Below are 19,278 nucleotides of genomic sequence, written 5' to 3' on the forward strand. Positions count from 1 at the left end.
AGCGAACCGGTTTGCTGTGACGAGCATGTGGGCCCGCCCACCTGTCCCTGCTCTTTCCTATGCTTTATTCTCTTTTGTTATAGCATGCTGATTCGCGTGACCGAGCAGTTTACCGTACCTCAGCTGTTTTAGTCACAGGGACTGCAGAAGAAGGTAAGTATAAACTCTTTTTGAAATGCGGAGCGCGTGTGTGAAGTGCTCATTTGGCATGAACACACATGATCACATGATTATAACCGGTTGTAATACTGGTGGAATCCCACCCCTGGCTAAGATTATCTGGATTAATGCAGAAAATATTATTTCATTATATCTGATTTTATTAAATATTTAATGTTATTAATACTTGCACAATAAGATACGTTTCCAAGGTCTGCAGATTTCTCTCTAGCCATGGAGAAATATAGCAGAGTCTTTATTAATGCTAATTTAAAAGCTGTAGGCTAAGGCAGTCTTTGAAGATCAACTAATACTGTCTGAGAAATAAAAACACTTCATTGGCTATGTATTTTAATTACAGCACAATCAAATATTTTCTGAAAATGACATACCTATACATTTCTTTCTCTTTAAAAACAGTCCCTACTGTGTCCAGCTTGTTGTATAGATGCAAAAATAACCTGTAGGAATGTCAAAGCTGAAAAGGGAATTCGTACCAGAGAAGATGGTTGATGAAAACCTCAGTAAGGTAAGAATGAGGGCCCAGAGATGTTACAGCAACTCTGCTGTTAAGTCCAACCCATATTTGTCTCTACAATTTGGCTTTTGGGGAATCCTGGACTCTCATTCAGAGAGGAAAGCTGTTTCTATCACTGCTGCTCTTTCCCATCACTTCATCACTAAACTGATATGTTAGCTTCTTCTTCACTTTCTTGACCTCCCCAGTCTTCCCGTAATTTCGCAATGCTCGTGCCATTTTCTGGTAGGTCATTTTCTTGCGGTTGCCTTTCTGAATGCCCCAGCGATGAGCCAGTGCTTCTTTGTGCTTAGAGGAGAACTGGAATGTGCCTTTTTCCTTATCCACCCACCAGATGCTATCCTTCATATCTCCACTCCGAAGCAGATCGAGAAGAAATTGATATAATCGGATTTTCTTCTTACTACCTATATGAAAAAAATAGAAAAAGCACTGCATGAGAGGCAATAGGAATATCAGAAGTTTCTTTATATACAACTGATAGTTGTTTGTATTGATTGCATTGTAACCAAGTACTATTCTTACCATACATTTCCAAACTAATGTAGGAATTCAAACCATCCCAAAATGCTAGAAAATTCCTGGAAGCCTGGCACTGGAACAAATCAGCCATCAACAGGCACAGAGACATAAACAACATCTACATATCATTCAAAAGAGACAATCAAAAAGTCAAAAGAAATGAAAAGACCAAAACAGTTCATCCCAGCAGTCAACATCCAGATGAGCAGAGATTAACATCAGAATTAACAATCCCTGAATCAAGGAACTGCCAAACAAGCTAACATAAACAGGCAATCAAAGAACTATCAAGACTACTCCCACCAATACTGACAGGGCAAGCCACTAGTATATAAATGACAGCAAACCCCTCTCTCCACTAGTATTGATGATGTTACCTAGTTAGCAAAACATCTGCAAGAAAACAACCAAGCTCAGAGAACACTAAGGACTCCAGAGAATGCCTGGGTTTAAAATCATTACATGCTCATAATGATTTAAGTAGCCAATAGAAGTGGAGCAGATCCCTGCTCTTGACTAACAGTGGATTAACCAAAGAGAACTTCAGAATGCATCCACAGCAAGCTGGGAGATGAGATGAAGGCAATACCATCAGGACATGTCCCTTAAAAATGGTTACCAAATTGTCTTCAAACTGCAAGAAAGCAAAATGTGAGGATGAATCTGTACTTTTCACTTGAAACCTAGATTAAGGAATTAAATGAAACATTTTCTTTTTAAAATATTTGAAAAGTGGCTTGAAGGGGAAAACAATGAGAGCCATTACCGGGTGATCAAAGACCACAATCAACTAGATTCCGCCAATTGGTCAGAGAAAAAGAGAAAGGCCAAAGAAAACCTGGCGCCAAACATTTCAGGAAGACCTGAAAAAGATCAGTCTTAAATGAAAGGATGTAGCTGCAGATTGAGAAGCTACATTCTCCTCTGTGGAGTATGTTTTAGCTGAATGTGCTTAGCACAGAATGTGAAAATACAAGCTAGCCATGAGAGAAAACTTCATAAAAGACAGGGAGGGAGTTATCAAAAGAAAAGAACATTTCAGTTTTGAGATAGTGGAATTATAAGGGTAAGTGATGCCAGAGAAGCAACGATAGAACAGGAATGAAGAAAAAGTTACGATAAAAGACAGAATTCAGCTTCTGTGGTATAGTTGCTAACCTGATTCTCCATTCATAATCCCAGGAGTGGGTTCCCCAACCTCAGTCTCTCCATCTGATACTTCCAAGGGTGGACTCTGCCTCTCTAGATCTTCTTCATCAGAACTGCGCTGATGAGAGGGATACACACACATGCGAGGCACAAAGGCAACCTGTTGAGATATGAGCTTGTCAGGTAAGTCATATAAAGGGAGGGTGTGTCAAGAATGAAGAGGGGTAAAGTAGCCTTTCTTTCAAACATCACCTAAGTAGCTGCAAATTTGTGTCTGCCTTATTAGGTCTTCTCACAGGAAGATGGAAAAGGACAGGCTACCATTGCAGGAAAAATCCAAATATATTGGTTAACTCTGTTTTTGTTTGTCATTAGGTTACAGAAGCAAACCTCTCTGCTTCCTCCTAGGTACAGGAAATAAGTGACAAAACTTATTAGAAGCAAGAGAGGTAAGAAGGGGCACATCGAGAAGATACAAAATGGCTCTTAGTTTGTAACTTATTCTAGCAGTCAGATCGTGGACTTCTGAGGTTTTTCTGTTGATGTAGAAGTTGTTCCAAAATATCTCAGAAAGGAATGTGCAATTAAGTTGCTTCGGGGTACAGGGATGGGTGGTTAATGACTTGGCAGAATAACTGGAGATGACTACAGTGGAACGGGCTGAGATTGAGTAATATTGTGTGTACATTTCCTGCTAGCTCTTCAAGGGTAAAACTACTGACCTTAACCACAGAGTCACCTTGAGCTCTTTATAGTTAAACTGCAGCTTAAATGGAGGCATTAGATTGCCCACCAACATTTAATTTAAAATTAAATTCAGAGCAAATATCCATCATATGAAACAGCTAAAGAAGACCCAGGAAAAGCAAGACCTTTATTTCAGGCTTATAAAATATCCAGAGAGGAGTGACTGAAGCACATTTTTACTACAGTGGAAATTCAGTGACATTTGGAAGCTCTTCCAGTGGTAACATTCTGGAAAATTTTGGGAGGAAGTGAAACATTTTCATTTATGCTAAGTGAGATGTCTCCGTGAGTTTTACATGGAGAATTAACTGTCCCTAGTATTAAGCTGCTATACTTTGGGGAAGAACAAGAAGGAAAGAGCTGACATGGTGAACCTCAATTTAAAAGGATGATGGAATATATATCTAAAAACTCCATTCCATTCTTACTAATCTTTTTTTAAAGTGTGGTTTTAAGTATGGAACACCATGTCATCAGCCTACTTGGGGTAGAGAGAAAAGTTATTTTTGAGAGGCAATTCACCTCCAGGAGAAATCCAGTTTAAAATATCCTATGATTTTTTTTGATGCCATGTAGAGATCATCCAGAGCAGGGGTCGCCAACCTTTTGGACCTTAGGGACCACCAAACTCATAATTTTAAATCCCAGGGACCACTAACCAGTTCTGTGGGTGTGGCCTAATTTGTGGGTATGGCTTGGTGGTCATGTGACTGGCTGGGCATGGCTTGTATGTAAATATTATAAATATTTATATAAATATTGAATTTTTTATAAAAAAGAGCAACTTTTACCCAAAATCAGGCAAAGCGGGCAGGCAGATTGAGTTGCTCAAATCACAGATTCATTCAGAGATCTATCCATCTGCCATTGGCTAGCTCATTCTGTCACATAAAATTTGCTTGCAAGAAAACTCATAAAATTTGCTAGCAAACTCACAAAATTAACTCACAAGACATCATGTATGTAAATATTGAATTTTTTTTTTTAAAGAGCAATTTTTTACCCCAAATCAGGCAAAGTAGGCTGGCAGATTGAGTTGCTCACAGAATCATTTAGTGATCTATCTGTCTGCCATCGGCTGCCTGAGTCTGTCATATAAAACTTGCTTGCAGTGAGTCTGCACTGAATAATAGAACCTTCAGTCCTAAGGGAGGTTCAGCTGTGCTTAAAAGCAGAGCCGAAGATCTAAAGACTTACTAGAAAGCAACAAATCCAACTATTTCCTGCTTTCTAGCTAATCTAAATCTCCCCACACAGCAGAATAGCTGATGGTTGGGGGGGAAAAAGGAAAAATAGCAATTTAGCAGGCAAGTTTGCCAGGTAAGGAGTGAATGGGCAGGGAGGGTTCCTGTGAGCCATGTGGGCAGCGCAGCCTTGTGTTTCTGCGCAGCCTAGATTAATTGCTTGGGGGGGTGCTCTGAGGGTGACATTTCTCTGCAGCCCATCAAAAAAATTTTTGCGGACCACCAGTGGGCTGCAGTCCACCAGTTGGTCACCGCTGATCCGGAGATTGGCAGCCCAGATGTGGTATGACTAGTTTGGGATTTTGCTAAGAAACCCCTTTTACTGGAAGGATATTTTTTCTTAATATTAAACCAGAAAAATTGCTTCTGCCTATTCTCAGCCTATTTGAACAAACCTTGCTAATCAGATTGTCTAGAATTAATGTTTTGCCTCTATTCTACTATTCCAAGTGTTGAATGTGTGATATTAATGCTATTTGACAGAGAGTGAACATTTTCTAAACAGAACAAGAAATATATTAACTACAGTGAGTGGCTACAGCTGCTTGGTTACACCCAACATTGGCCACTAAGAGTCAACATCTAGACCAACAGGCAACACAAGAACAAGAATGAAGAAAAAATACAGGTGCATTCCGTTCCCTCCTACATGGAAAAATGTTTGGGTGGCTGTATGACGATGGGGATGATAGTATTTTAAATGTATTGGCTGCCCAATTCCAACTCCTTTACATTGCAAAGAAAGGAAAAAGACAAAGAATAAGCAGTTCTATCCCTCCCTTTTATTCATGGTTACTGAGATTGTCTCTCCTTGAGTTGATAGCTGATCAGGAGAGTATTTTTATTGCAACCCTGGCAGGGAATAGCACATTAAAAATAAATTGTTCCCTGGGTCTCACTCTGTTGATTCCACCTGCTATTTCTGATATAAAAAAACAACAACGCCCCCAAAAAAAAACTGATAATAGTTTAACTTCAAATGATGCATTTAATCGCATGGATAATTTTATACCTTCTGTTAACAGCCTGCAAAAGTATGTCTGCTTTTTAAAATATTTAAAGAAAAGTGATATAACCCTACGTATAATGCTTAGTTTCTTGTTCTCTTAAAATGGTCTTTGTGGTGGTGTTAATTTGTCCTAGTTTTATTAAACTAAATGTTATGAAATAGGAACAATCTTTGTATATCCAGTTATCTGCCTAGAAAAATATCTGTGTTTGGATTATCTGGGCTCAGATTTGTACCTGATGGTTGTGGTTGAGGCCAAGATGTGTGACAGGGATCCCAGAGTCAAGAACGTGCATCTGTTCTATCTCCATGTGTCGGTAGAGCTGCTGGAGCTGTGGTGGCTGTACACTTTGGAGCTCTGCAAAATGATTGTCTCCAAAGCTCTCAAATTCAGTGTGCAGATGATGGGGATGATATTCCCAGTAGTGGTCTGATGGAGTTAAAAGCAGTTCGCCTGGTAACATAGAATTAAAAAAAAAAACACACCCAATTGTTCATATCTGCCCAACAGAAAGAGGATTGCCAAGTTCATATTCAGTCCATATCAAGATTAGATTCCATGTGGAATATATGGAATTTTAATTATGTTCTGATATCTAGGGTTGTTATTATTATTATTATTATTATTATTATTATTATTATTATTTTGACAGAATTCAACAGGACATTCAGCAAGTTCCACTTGGATAGCTCATTGTTTGGAGTTTATTATGATATCTTTAGTAGCATCATCCATGGTTGGCATTAGGGTGTGAATTACATTCCTGGGGAGCCATTGTTACTCTTTCCCTAATCAAAAATGCTGAAGGAAATGAGTGGAGAAACAGCCTTTATCCAGAGAAAGAAAGAGCAATTTGGGGAATATGGAGAAATGGACGTCTGAGCCTCATGGTGAATGATAAGCATAACATTTACAGTAATAACTTCATATGGCAGCTATGTGCACTGTTTAGAATTACTTCCTTATAGCATAGCTGCGAAGGTGCCAACTCGGTATCTGAGTGGCATATAATCCTGAAACAAACTAGAAAAACTACCGCCACATAGTGATAGCATTTTAAACAATCTACATACTCCAGCTATCTGTACACATCGACATCTGGTTCATTACTATAATTTGGTGTAGTATTTTTCCCAAACAGCTCCATGGGAAATGGATGCCATGCAAAAATGTCATTATTACAAGAGTCAGAAGCCCTTTTCCATAATCTGGCTGGTTCTGTTGATAAGCTACTTATGATCGCAGGAGCTACATGAAAATTAAAACACATTCCAGTTCTTTATGATATACAACAACTGATCATTGTCTCTGAATGAATTAAAAGTTCCATTTATAAGGCACAAATTTTATCAATATGTTGAGAAACAAAAACCAATCATCAAACAAACAATGGTATTCTCTGTGCCAAGAAATTTAATAGCCTGTTCTAAGTTTGGACTCAATTTTCCAACATGGAGTGAGGCAACACAGCTGTTTGGTTATCCCAATCACATCCAGACAGCTGCTTACATTTCTGAGTCATATGCATTAGAACCCCCCAAGCTTTAGTCCTACTCCTAATAAAATGTAATACTGGTTATCAGAAATGGAAAACTTTTAAACGATCACGTATTGTTCTATGGACCTTCCCAAAAGTTACAAACAAAAATTGCCTCAAACTTGAGAAGATTGTCAACTTGTATGCAATTCTGATGATCAGAAATCTGAAACCACATGAAATGTGGTAAACTTGCAAAATTTGAAACCTTTGAGAAATGGAAGTGTTAAAAGTGTCTGAGTCAGTATACCAAAGCTGAAATTGTCCACACAAGAAGTAAATACTGTTAACCGGTGATTCATTTCTCTTCCTCTATTCTGCTGCAGCTGCATTCTTTCTAAAAAAGTAGAATCTTTGTCACTTTGCCACTGAAGAATAAGGGGGTCTTTATAATATTAGATTTGTAATTGTAACCTAGATATGCTGCTTCTTAACTTACATTTTAATGCCCTGTTAACTCTAACAGATAACAGATAATCAGAGTTGGAAGGGATCTTGTAGGTGTTCTAGTCCAACCCCACACCCAAGTGGGAGACCCTACACCATTTCTGACAAATGACAGTCTAATCTCTTCTTGAAAGTCTCAAGTGATGGCGCTCCCGCAACTTCCGAAGGCAGGCTGTTCCATTGGTTGATTGTTCTGTCAGAAAATTTCTCTTTATTTCCAGGTTAAATCTCTCCTTGTTCAGTTTCCATCCATTATTCCTTGTCTGGCCTTTGAGTGCTTTAGAAAATAGCTTGATCCCCTCCTCTCTGTGGCAGCCCCTCAAATATTGGAACACTGCTATCATGCCTCCCCTGATCCTTCTCTTCACTAGACTAGCCATGCCCAGTTCCTTGTAACCATTCTTCATATATTTTAGTTTCCAGTCCCCTAATCATCCTGGTTGCTCTTCTCTGTACTTTTTCTAGAGTCTCAACATCTTTTTTATAGTGTGGTGACCAAAACTGGATGCAGTACTCTAGGTGTGGTCTTACTAAGGCTTTATAGAGCGGTATTAGTACCTCACTTGATCTCGATTGTATCTCTCTGTTAATGCAATTTAGGGTTGCATTGGCTTTTTTGGCTGCTGCTGCACATTGCTGGCTCATATTTAGCTGGTTGTCCACTAAGACTCTAAGATCTCTCTCACAATTAATGCTATTAAGCCTGGTTTCACCCAGTCTATATGTGTACTTTTGGTTTTTCTTGCCTAAGTGTAGGGCTTTACTTTTCTCTACATTGAATTTCATTTTGTTAAATATGGCCCAATGTTCTAGTCTGTCAAGATCCATCTGGTTCCTGAGCTTATCTTCTTGGGTGTTAGCTATTCCTGCCAGCTTAGTATCATCTGCAAATTTGGCAAGTTACCCTTCTATTCCCCCATCTATGCCATTAATGAAGATATTGAAGAGTACTGGGCCTAAGATGGTACTCTCTTTGGATGATGGCAATCCATTGAATATTTGAAAATTAGGCAAAAACTTCAGTATAGAATTTTATTTAGAAGGAAGATCAAGTCATACTCTGTCACCTGACCCTTTTCTGAATTCATTTTAAACTGCTGCCTTTTAACCTTTAAAACTATTCCTAACTTGAGATCTTGGTACTTGATCTTCTGTTGATGAATCACCTGTTCCTAGATGTATCTATGATGATCTGAAATAGTCATCCAAGGTCATTCTCCCAGTGTCCCTGATAAGTGATGTCCACAAATGACTCTACTGATGAAGGGCTTCTCCACAAATGTCCTTCTCAAAATATTGAATATTTGCCCTCAATAAGTTTGGGGCCTTATGTAATGTCTTTCCAGTGCAAGACAAATGTCTAAATTTTGTCCAGCTTTGTTTTTTTTTTACATTTTATTTTTCTGCTTTGTGGTTTGAATAAAATTTATGCTGTGGAGTTAAGTCTCTTTTCTCATTATAAAATCACCATTTAACTTTAGAGGGATATTTTATTGAGTTTACTTGAATGCATTTTTTTGTAGTTGTGAATATTTTATATTGAAAAATCTCCCAGACAAGTACTCTATCTTTCTTCTTTTCTTCTTGTAAATCCTGTAATGAGACAAACAGCTGCCAGCATTGTGATCATATCACTCTTCACTCTCCTTTGTTGTGTGCTGTTGTGGCCATTTGGTGCTCTGTGATACTAAAAAAAAATGAGATAAGATTGTCTACATCAGTCTGGGGGTGAGAAATGGCGAATGGCATGAGAATGAGGTGAAACTGGGGCTGCCAGCCAAAGTGTAAATCATTAATGAAGACAGACTGATGAGTAAGACAAGCTGGAAAAAATTGGTTGCCAAATATTTTTCTATTGGTTAAAGCTGCTGTAGTGCTACATTATTTTAAAGTGTAGGGCTCTATATAGTTTTCTTTCCGTCCCCAGCTCAACATTTTTATATGACTTCTAATATGGCTTTGTGGCATATTTTTACACTTAAAAAGCAGTGTAATCTTATGGTTACTCTTAGAATGATATGTGTTGTTATGATTGACAATGCTTCATTCAGACTTAGGTTCATGTAGCTCAATATTCTTTTAGGCCAAGGTTCACATATTGTTTTGTTCCAGTCATCTAATCTAGCTGGAGGAGATGAGATTTAGATTTCTTTCATTCCTTTCTTCTATCCCTAGTAACAGGTTGTTCGAATGGCTGTACATTGAACTTCCAGGCTATGTAATTATGGAGCCCTTTTGCTTGTTTTGTTTTGGTCTTAATTTGGATGCTTCAATCAGTTGTATCTTTTCTATACATAGTAAAACTTCCTTTTCACCCCAGTGGCTGGGATGTATCTTGGGCTGGGAGTCTGAGGTTTTTGCGCATGGACTTAGCTGTTCCTAACACTGCATTCTTTCTGGATGGAGAGCTTTGGTGTTGTTCCTGGATTCTCCTGGACCCACTCTCCCAAATTAGGAATCACAGCCTCAGGTGTTGCTACCACCACTGGGACCCTACTTTCCACATTCTCTCTAGTTCTTCCTTTAGGCTCTGGTGCATTTGTTTCTTTGTGTGTATGCATAAATGTTAGTGCCAGTTTGACATAATGGTTAAGGCACCAGGTTAGAAACTGAGACACTACAAGTTCTAGTACTGTCTTAGTCCAAAGCCTTGGGCCAGTCATTTTCTCTCAGCCTATGAAGGCAGCAGTGGCAAACCACTTCTGAAAAATTATATATATTCCCCAAATTTATATATATTTATATACCAGTATATGGTATATGGTATATGGTATACGGTAAACGGTATACAGTATACAGTATATGGTATATGGTATTTAGTATATATATGGTATTCAGCTTTGTTCGGGTATTTTCCCACGTCATTATAATTGTGCTTATAAAGTTGTAGCAACGTTTCGGCAGAATCTCATCTGCCATCATCAGGCTTCTGTATTGTAGTTATATAGTATATAGTATGTATGTATATTTGTTTTCTGAGGTTCTCGCAGGTATTTGTATGTGGATCTTTGGTTATTCGGGTTTTCTCCCGTGTAAGATTGGCAGTATCTAGGCAACATTTCGATGAAGTCTCATTCATCATCTTCAGGCTTGTGTCTTCGAGCCGAAGACACAAGCCTGAAGATGATGAATGAGACTTCATTGAAACGTTGCCTAGATACTGCCAATCTTACACGGGAGAAACCCGAATAACCAAAGATATGTATGTATATGTATATATATATATGTATATGTATATATGCCTGCAAGGTAGCCTGACTCTTGTTTCAGTTGCTGGGGACATGAGTGGGAATGTGTTCTTTTGCCACTGCTTGTGAGCTTAGGAAGGCATCTAATGGTCTCTATAAGGGACAAGAAATTGAACAAAGTAGTCTTTGGTGTATAATCCATTAGATTTCTGGAAAGGATAAAAAAAAATCACTAGGAGGTATGTGGCTTTTTCATGTGGGAGTCATTTTGAAAACTGCTATGTGAAGTGAAAGAGGATGTGAGAGAATTGTTTGGTATGGAAATAAGGACAAGGCTTCATTTGCTCACTGCTAAAGTAAAGAGTGAAATAAAGGTCCAGTGGTGTCACTTTTTTACCAATGCTGTAAAGAATTGTTGCTGCCATAAAGGGCTTTATTCTTTCCTGCTGTGTTACTATTAGATAATAATAGTAACCTTTAACTGACTTATTGGGACGCAGTGGCTCAGTGGCTAAGATGCTGAGCTTGTCGATCAGAAAGGTTGGCAGTTTTGCGGTTCGAATCCCTAGCACTGCATAACAGAGTGAGCTCCCGTTACTTGTCCCAACTTCTGCCAACCTAGCAGTTTGAAAGCATGTAAAAATGCAAATAGAAAAATAGGGACCACTTTGGTGGGAAGGTAACAGCATTCCGTGCGCCTTCGGCATTTAGTCATGCCGGCCACATGACCACAGAGATGTCTTCAGTCAGCACTGGCTCTTCGGCTTTGTAACGGAGATGAGCACCACCCCCTAGAGCCGGAAACAAATAGCACGTATGTGCAAAGGGAACCTTTGCCTTTACCTTGACTGAGATATTACTGCTAGGTTGTGAACATAGTTCATCTATCGTTCTTATATTTATTTTAAGTTGACCCACATTAATAAAGGAATGATTACCGATATTTTTTCCCCTGTTCCCCTTCCCCCCGTGTGTCTGACTTGTATTCGATATCACTTGGAATCCTCATTTTTATCTCTGTAACAATTTAACAACATTTCATATTGACAATAGAAAAGAGAAGAGATGCATTTGTAAGGAAAGGTTGAAGAATAAAGGAAATGGAGTAAATATAAATGACAGAAGTAGAGATTCCTGTGTCACTTCTCTCATCTTTTTATATAGAGATATCGAATTCTTCCCTATTGACCAGAAAATTAAAATTATCTTTTTTAGACTAATCCAGGTGTTTCATTTACACATAAGATTATGTATCATATTGTGAGGTTTTGGATAGGACCAATCAGAGGAAGAATTTCTTTCCTACAGTATTGCACTATGGTAAAATGTAAATATTTCAAATAAATATTAGTGCCTACCATGGGAGGTAAGAGGGGGAAGTGACAAAACCTGATCTTACAACAAACCCTACCCCTTATATACTTGCATGTGACAATGTGATATAATTTGGACAGGGCCAAACTTACCTTTTTCCATTATGACACACATTTTGTCATTTTGTTGTGACTGTGGTTAGGAAAGGTTGCTTATGTAAATAAATACTTTCACTTTCTTTACAAAAGTGAATGAACATATATTATAACCAGAACAGTTCAGGGTGATAGCTTAAAGTTGAATGTATTTAATGTCAGATACATAAGAACAAAACAAGGAAGACATTACCTACAGTCATATGTTGTGCTAAACACAACACGATTTTTTTTTACTTCAGTTTAACTTGTTGCAAATTCAATCACTATCCCTTGTAAACTGTAGTTTACAACTTAGCAACTGAATCCACTCAATTGCGGCTTATTCAGTAAATAACCAGGTCAAAAAACCTGTAATTTCCTTACAATTGGAGCAGTTATTTCTAAATCAGCTGAAATGGAAAAACAGCCCATAATTTCCAGTCCAATTCCTTTCTGTTAAATAGAGCCATTGCTAATCTAATTTTCAACACAACTGGGACTATAAAAATGTAAGCATTAGATAACTTTTGCCTTTTAATTATTATTTCTTGTTTGCAGATGAATTCAACATTATTCTTCAGGAGATTCTGTAAAGTATTTTGCCATTTTAACCATGAATATATCTTCTGGGCCTGCTTCACATTTCTTGTTGTGCCCATGCTCTTAGTTCCTAGTCATGGAGAACATCCTACTCTGCTTTCTCCAATTCTGTTACCCCCAAATATACTTGCACAGTATGTTAACTCCCAACATATGAACCACCCTGGCTAGAAATGTGGGGCTTCTTCTTACAGTCAAACTTGCAGAGTCCCCCCTCTGAATCATGTTCTCAATTCCACCTAGGTTGCTCCTGCAGATATTCTTATTCTGTCTTAATATCAAAAAATATTGTGTAAAATCTAGAAGAGTGATTTGGTACTATTTGTGTTTAACTGGGAAGTACTCATTTAATACTCTCACCTCTGGAAGAATCCAGGACCCAAATTTGGCGAGTATAATGAAAATAGTTATCATGAAGATCTTTGAAATATTGGTGTATCAATTAATTATTTCAGAAAAATAGTGTTTATATCAAGCTAGACCAAAGTGCTCTAAAACTATTGTTGAAACAAAGTATTTAAAAAGCTGTACTCATTCATCACCCTTCTTGAGTGACCATAAATCTGTTCCTCTAGTATTCCTAGATGTTGGACAATTTACTTACCACCGTGACTGTCTGCTTCGTTGTTGAGATACTGGTAACTATCATGAGACTGTCTATAGAGGTCTGATTCATAAGATACCAGGTCTTCAGAGGGCTGTGTGAAGAATAGATTATTGTCACATATGAAAAACAAAGACCAACATTCCCCTTTGTCCCTCGAAAACAAACAGGACATTGAAATATGAAGTTTAAACGGGCCTCCAGAAACTATACTTCAAATGACAAGAAAGTATTTTTGAAAATTAGCAAAAATGGACTTAAAAAAAAAAAGTACAGTAGTCCTTTCATGTAATTATGAAGCAGACAGAAATTGTTTTCTCTACCATTTAAAAACTGATCCTCAGCATTTGTAGCGGGCTATATGTCTTGTCTCTTCACTTCAGTTAGACATGACATTCCAAAATAAAATCTCAATCATGGAAAATATTTGACTATTTTAAAGAATTCTTCCAAATTTAATAAATGTTAATTCTATTCCAATATCACCACTGTCCCTCCAATATTCATAATTCTGTTAACCATATTAATAGATGGCAATTTAGCTCTCTGGAACAGTCCTCAGATTGTTAAATAGCAATACTGTTGTTAGACATTTACAGCAGTATCATGTCCACTGGGTTTCTCTCTGGGAGATTGTCCAGATGCTGATGGAAAGCTATAGAACTTTCTTTACCCTCTCTGAATTGTTTCATTGTTCATTTCTGAACCCAATATGGGAATGAAGACATAGGGTTGTTTATTCTTGGTTTTGTTTTGACTGATTAGTTTTGAGATAATGTCATTTTGCCATGGGAAAACAGACAGCATGAGGGGAATTTAAGCATTATTTCTGCAGCAGAACAGAAATCAACTCTGAGCAATCAGGAGAAGCAATGGAAGAGCAGTTTATTTTTCATTAACTTCCAACTATTATCAATTGGACAATGAAATACAAGGCGTGATACAAGATAAAAACAACCTTACCTGTGGTCTCTCTTTTACCAGGGAAAGCTTGGTTGCAAAATGGGTGGTTTGAATTGTTTTATTCTCCTTTAAAAATTTATAGCTGATAATCATTATTGCAGAATATTAGTTGAATAAATAGATAACTAAAGCCTCTTCAAAAGTATGGATCAAGACTGAGATATTTGTCACTGATATCTGCAGTCTGTATAAAAAGTAGATGAATAGCACATAGCCATTTCAAAGGCATGGACTGGATATACTTCTACAGATTAGATTTTTAATATAGGTTTTGTATTAGTTATGTATGGAGAAGAGCTCCAGGTTGTTTTAAATCTTTATTAGCCCTGAAATTCAGCAGAGAGATTTTTTAAAATAAAATTTTTAAATAGCTTAATAATTAAAAAGCTAGCACACACTGGGAGGATGTAACTTGAATGGTAACTTGAATAGCTATAGGCAAAGGTTATTCCATATTTATTTTCATACTTTTCATATTTGCCATGGTGGAAATTTGGTTACCTGTCCAGCAAGAGTTTTTTTCTTTTGCTGCAAAGAAGTCTACCTGTTTACTTTATTCCTACTCATGGAGTAAGAAAGTTGGTCTAGGATTCAGCCATATAAAGTAATCCAGCTATATTCCAAATAAAAAATTGCTAGGGGAGACATGGGGTTTTTGCCCATGATGGTGCCATCTTTGCGTGGATGTAAGTGACCCATGCTTGCAATTACTTGTTTTGCCTGAACAGGCAAACTCAAGTTTCTCACATCGTAAAATACCAGCATGCAGCCCATTCTTAATATGTTCAGCAGTAATCTGAGCCATGTCCTTTCCCTAAGGTATATAAGATAATATATTCAATCTTAAAGCTCTGAATGGATATGATTTTTATATGTCTAAGAATATCTGCTACAGCATGCAGACATAACCACTTCTCATTCTTCTTCCTTTTTCACAGTCTGTCAGGCTACTGTTCCCACTTTCTCTTGTTAGCTATGTGGCCCTTGCTAGTGGAGCCAATACAGGGTCTTTTCCTTCCTCCCTCCCTCCTTCCCTCCCATTCTAAAAGGAAGGAAAAGGCAGAGGTGGGTAAGTAAGTAATACTTAAGCAATAAGTTAAGGAAAGGCAATGAGAGGGGACCAACACCATGACAACTTAATACTGTCATCCCACCATCCCACCATCTTTTCTTCTGATTTGCAATCTAGTTGGACCTAGTTATATCAAACATAGTTGAGGTAACAGAGGCTTGGGGTAAGATGGGCAGCCCATAAGTTTTATAAACAAACAAACAAACAAACATCCAATGGCAAATAAAACTCTACATGTCTCAGCAAAGAATGCTGACAAGATAACAGGGATAATGATGTACATTTTGTCGGCTTACATCATGGAATAGTTCAGAAGAGTGTCAGTGTGAATCTGGTTAGCTGGAAAGTAAAAAGCAGAAAGAAAAGCTTAATGGAAGGCAGAGGATGGTGGCAGCTGCTGATCTCCTTGAGACAAGGGAGGAGAAAAACCCTCTGGCTAATGGATTCCTGACCTCCAATTGCTTCTTTGCTCTCAGAAATGTTTTTTTTTTTAATCTTCGTCTTCCTAGCCACAAGGAGATTTTCTTTCTCTCTCTCTCTCTCTCTCTCTCTCTCTCTCTCTCTCTCTCTCTATATATATATATATATATATATATATATATATATATATATGGATGGTATTCAGCTTTGTTCGATTTTCCCACGTCATTATAGTTGTGCTTTTAAAGTTGTAGCAACGTTTCGGCAGAATCTCATCTGCCATCATCAGGCTTCTGTATTGTGTTTGTCTGTGAGTCAGACTTTCACAGCACATATATATATATATATATATATATATATATATATATATATATATATATATATATATATATATATATAAATTATATATATAAAATATATTAAATATATATATTAATATAAATATATATATTAAATATTAAATATATATTGTATGTATAAAAGCATGACTACTAACACTACTTCAGCCCCAATAGTCTTCACTTATTATTGGAATGTATTGTCCGGTTTGGGCTTAAAGGAGGATTGCTTCCAAAGTGCTCCCAATTGCTTCAGGCTCACTTAGCTCTTGTGGTGAAAACAACCAGAGAAACAATAACTGATTCAATGAACCATATATTACACATCCTTAGAAATTTAGGGCTTAATTCTTGAGACAAACATTATGCTAGCACACAGATTATTAATGTCCTGCTTTGTTTAATCTGTCTTTTCAGACCAAAGAATGTGTGCAGGGGAATGTGCGAGAGGAACAAAAATACATAAAAGTATGTTTGTGTAGCAACTACAAATGGTACATTACTAAAACATAAATAAACTTTGTCTGGCATACCCTCTTTTTAAAACTTAAATTTTATATCTCCCTGCCTGAACAAATGGAGAATCTTCTCTGAGAAACCAGTAGTTGGACAACAACTGTTCACTTCTGCATTAATTCCTTACAACTCCCAACTCTGACAGTACAGCGTTTATTCAGTCCTGGCTAGAAATGCCTTTGAAATCTACAGTCCTTTATTTGGAGAGTGACTTCTAATGGCTCATAATGTCCACCCCAAATGCACAGGGATGGTTCTTGAGAAAACATTTCCCAGAGATCACTGAAGCTGCTCTAACTTGACATCAAGCCAGCGGAAAAAGGGAGAGGAAAAATGTCTTTCCCTTGACCAAGAGCTTGCAAAGGCAGTAGCCCTTATAACTGGAACAGATCAAATTCCAATTGGCTCAGATATGCAGAGCTATTCCTTAACTTTGGGATAAATCCACTGGGTTATTTCTATCCAGTGCAATTTGTTCAATCTCTTCCTTTGGAGCTTTCTGGGATTTCATTTCAAGCCTCTGAATTTTTCATCTATAAATTCTGATTAGTAAGAATAATGCTAGTATACCAATTGTGGCAGAAATTCACACAGAAAGCTAATGAAGTTGCTTGGGCTGCAATCACTTCCACTGTATTTCACATGTCAAAGCAGTAGCCTGAAGCACTGATAATAGCTTGCATAAGCCACTTAAAATGCCTCAAAGGATCTGTTCAGGATAGAAAGGAGAAGCTGGGTGCTATGGGCAGACAGCAGCTGTGAATAAGTCATGAATAAACAAATACTTAAGTGAGCACCTCTGATCTGGAAAGGATGTGAATTCATTTGGATAAGGTCATTTAGGAAAAGTCCTTTGAAAGATGACAGAAGTGGCTGTGATCATCACTGTCCATGTACTCAGCTAAGAGGGTGGGAAGTGCCTGGATAAATTGAGCAGATACCCCTCATTCCAACCTAAAAGTACAAAATCCAACCTAAAGTAATCCAAAACACCAAACTGAATATATATAGAGGAAAAATCCCTAATATGTCCATATCGCTACAATCCTATGAAGACAACTTAAGATATCCCCATTGAAATAAAAAAAGATCTTATCTGAGATCACTTGCACATCTGAATCAATGTGTTTAATTTGGAAATAGAATTGGGCTCCAGTACAATTCAGATATTGCCTTTTCTTTGTGCTTATATTTATAAAGAAGAGATAATTATGAAGCATCTGAGAGATTGTGATGTATTAGGTGATGTTATCTCTTTTGATACTTCAGATGTTTTTGTAGACTTGCTGTCAAAATACATTGCTTAGATGATGATCTTAATTTTGCACCAAAGCTTGCTGATGAGTAGAAATAAATCCTAAACAGTTTTTGTATTTTGGTGGTGTTTTGGTGGAGATGATCCCCTTGTTGATGAAACAATATTGAAACCAGAACTTGCATTCAGTTCTGCATAAAGTTCAATTTTTTGGTCAGGAAGCTTTAATTTCAAGGCAGTCTCTCTCTCTCTCTCTTTGAAATTGATAGGCCATGAACAAATAAACAGACAGACCAGACCAGATAGTTCCAACTGGTCTATTGCTAATTACTTTGTATCCATCTTCTCCCTGACCCATTTATTAAGCTACCATAGAAATAAGAAGAATTGAAAAATGGAAGATGGAGAACAAATCTACAGTCAAAACAAACTCATTGATCTCAAGTTATTTTATACTGGAATCAGAAGGACTGGAAGATAGAAAACCTGACTTCCAGACAATGCCATTAATCTGAAAACATTGAGGCATTTAAAAAAAAATCTTTAAAAGATCAATGGAGCATTTTGGAGAGGAACTAAACTGATAAGTGATCAGAAAGAAAAATCCTGTAAAGAACAGTTGAAGGTGTCTAATATTCTTAGCCTATAGTAGGAGAGAGTGTTGAAAGAACACAATAGATTTCTTCCAGGTATCTGAAGGCTTTTCATGTAAGGAAATGCAGTAGAATTCTTCAAAGTTGTTCCAAAAGACAGGACATAAAATAACCAGAAGCTGATCGCCATCTGTTAACAAAGAATTCTACTGCTTATAGGGGTGGATTAGATGAATTCCAAAATACCTTTCAGTTCTTCCATGATGCTATGATGTGCTGATTTTTACTGAGCATATGGACCAAATTCCAAAATAGCCTGTTTCCAACCTGGAGTCTTTCTTACTGTTAGCCTGACAGATGAAAGAGTTCTACTCCAGCACAATATGAATACTTCAATGGGGAAAGCCATCATAAACTGTTGATAGGGATTTACTGTGAAAATAACCAGTGCCGGTCAAATTATATGGTATGGATTGCAGACTAAATATATAGAAGAGGTATCTAAAATACCTCATTCTGGAGATGGAAGAGTTGGTTTTCTTTCCAGACCATGCCAACTCAGTATTCTATAAACTCCCCTAACATAGTCGGCAACACTATTCTGAATGATTTATTCCCTTCCTATTCTGAATGATTTATTTCTTGAAAGTTTTTGGACCACTTCAAAAATAGCCTAGAAATCAGTATGGCCGCAGAATAAAAATAGAGTTCTCCAGAAGATTGCATCTTCAGAACCAAACTGTTTGGGTATATATATTACATATTGCAACTTATTTTTCCTCAAGGTGTAACCTAGGTTTTTTTTTCCTATTGATGTTTATTTTATGTTGGAGGAAAAAGTCATTCGCTTCTGAAAGAATCAAAGAAATGGGAATTAGAAAGGGGTCTTTAGGTTGCTTGATGCTTCCATTTAATGGTTTTGTGA

General features: G+C 37.3%; 1 protein-coding gene across 1 annotated transcript in view; it reads right to left on the reverse strand.

Moving 5' to 3' along the window:
* Positions 1 to 302: 302 nt before the first annotated feature.
* The window catches only part of SPI1 (Spi-1 proto-oncogene), a 30,088-nt gene continuing 11,112 nt past the window's right edge, over positions 303 to 19,278 (reverse strand). Inside the window, exons 2-5 of the mRNA XM_026708117.2 lie at positions 13,197 to 13,290; positions 5,605 to 5,822; positions 2,378 to 2,528; positions 303 to 1,104 (exon numbers count right to left, since the gene is read on the reverse strand). Of these exons, the coding sequence (XP_026563902.1) occupies positions 788 to 1,104; positions 2,378 to 2,528; positions 5,605 to 5,822; positions 13,197 to 13,290 (780 nt within the window). The 3' untranslated portion in view covers positions 303 to 787. The remainder of the gene's footprint in view (positions 1,105 to 2,377; positions 2,529 to 5,604; positions 5,823 to 13,196; positions 13,291 to 19,278) is intronic.

Source organism: Pseudonaja textilis, chromosome 1, assembly GCF_049901715.1.
Source record: "Pseudonaja textilis isolate UNSWEBS1 chromosome 1, rPseTex1.2, whole genome shotgun sequence".
NCBI classification, from domain to species: Eukaryota; Metazoa; Chordata; class Lepidosauria; order Squamata; family Elapidae; genus Pseudonaja; species Pseudonaja textilis.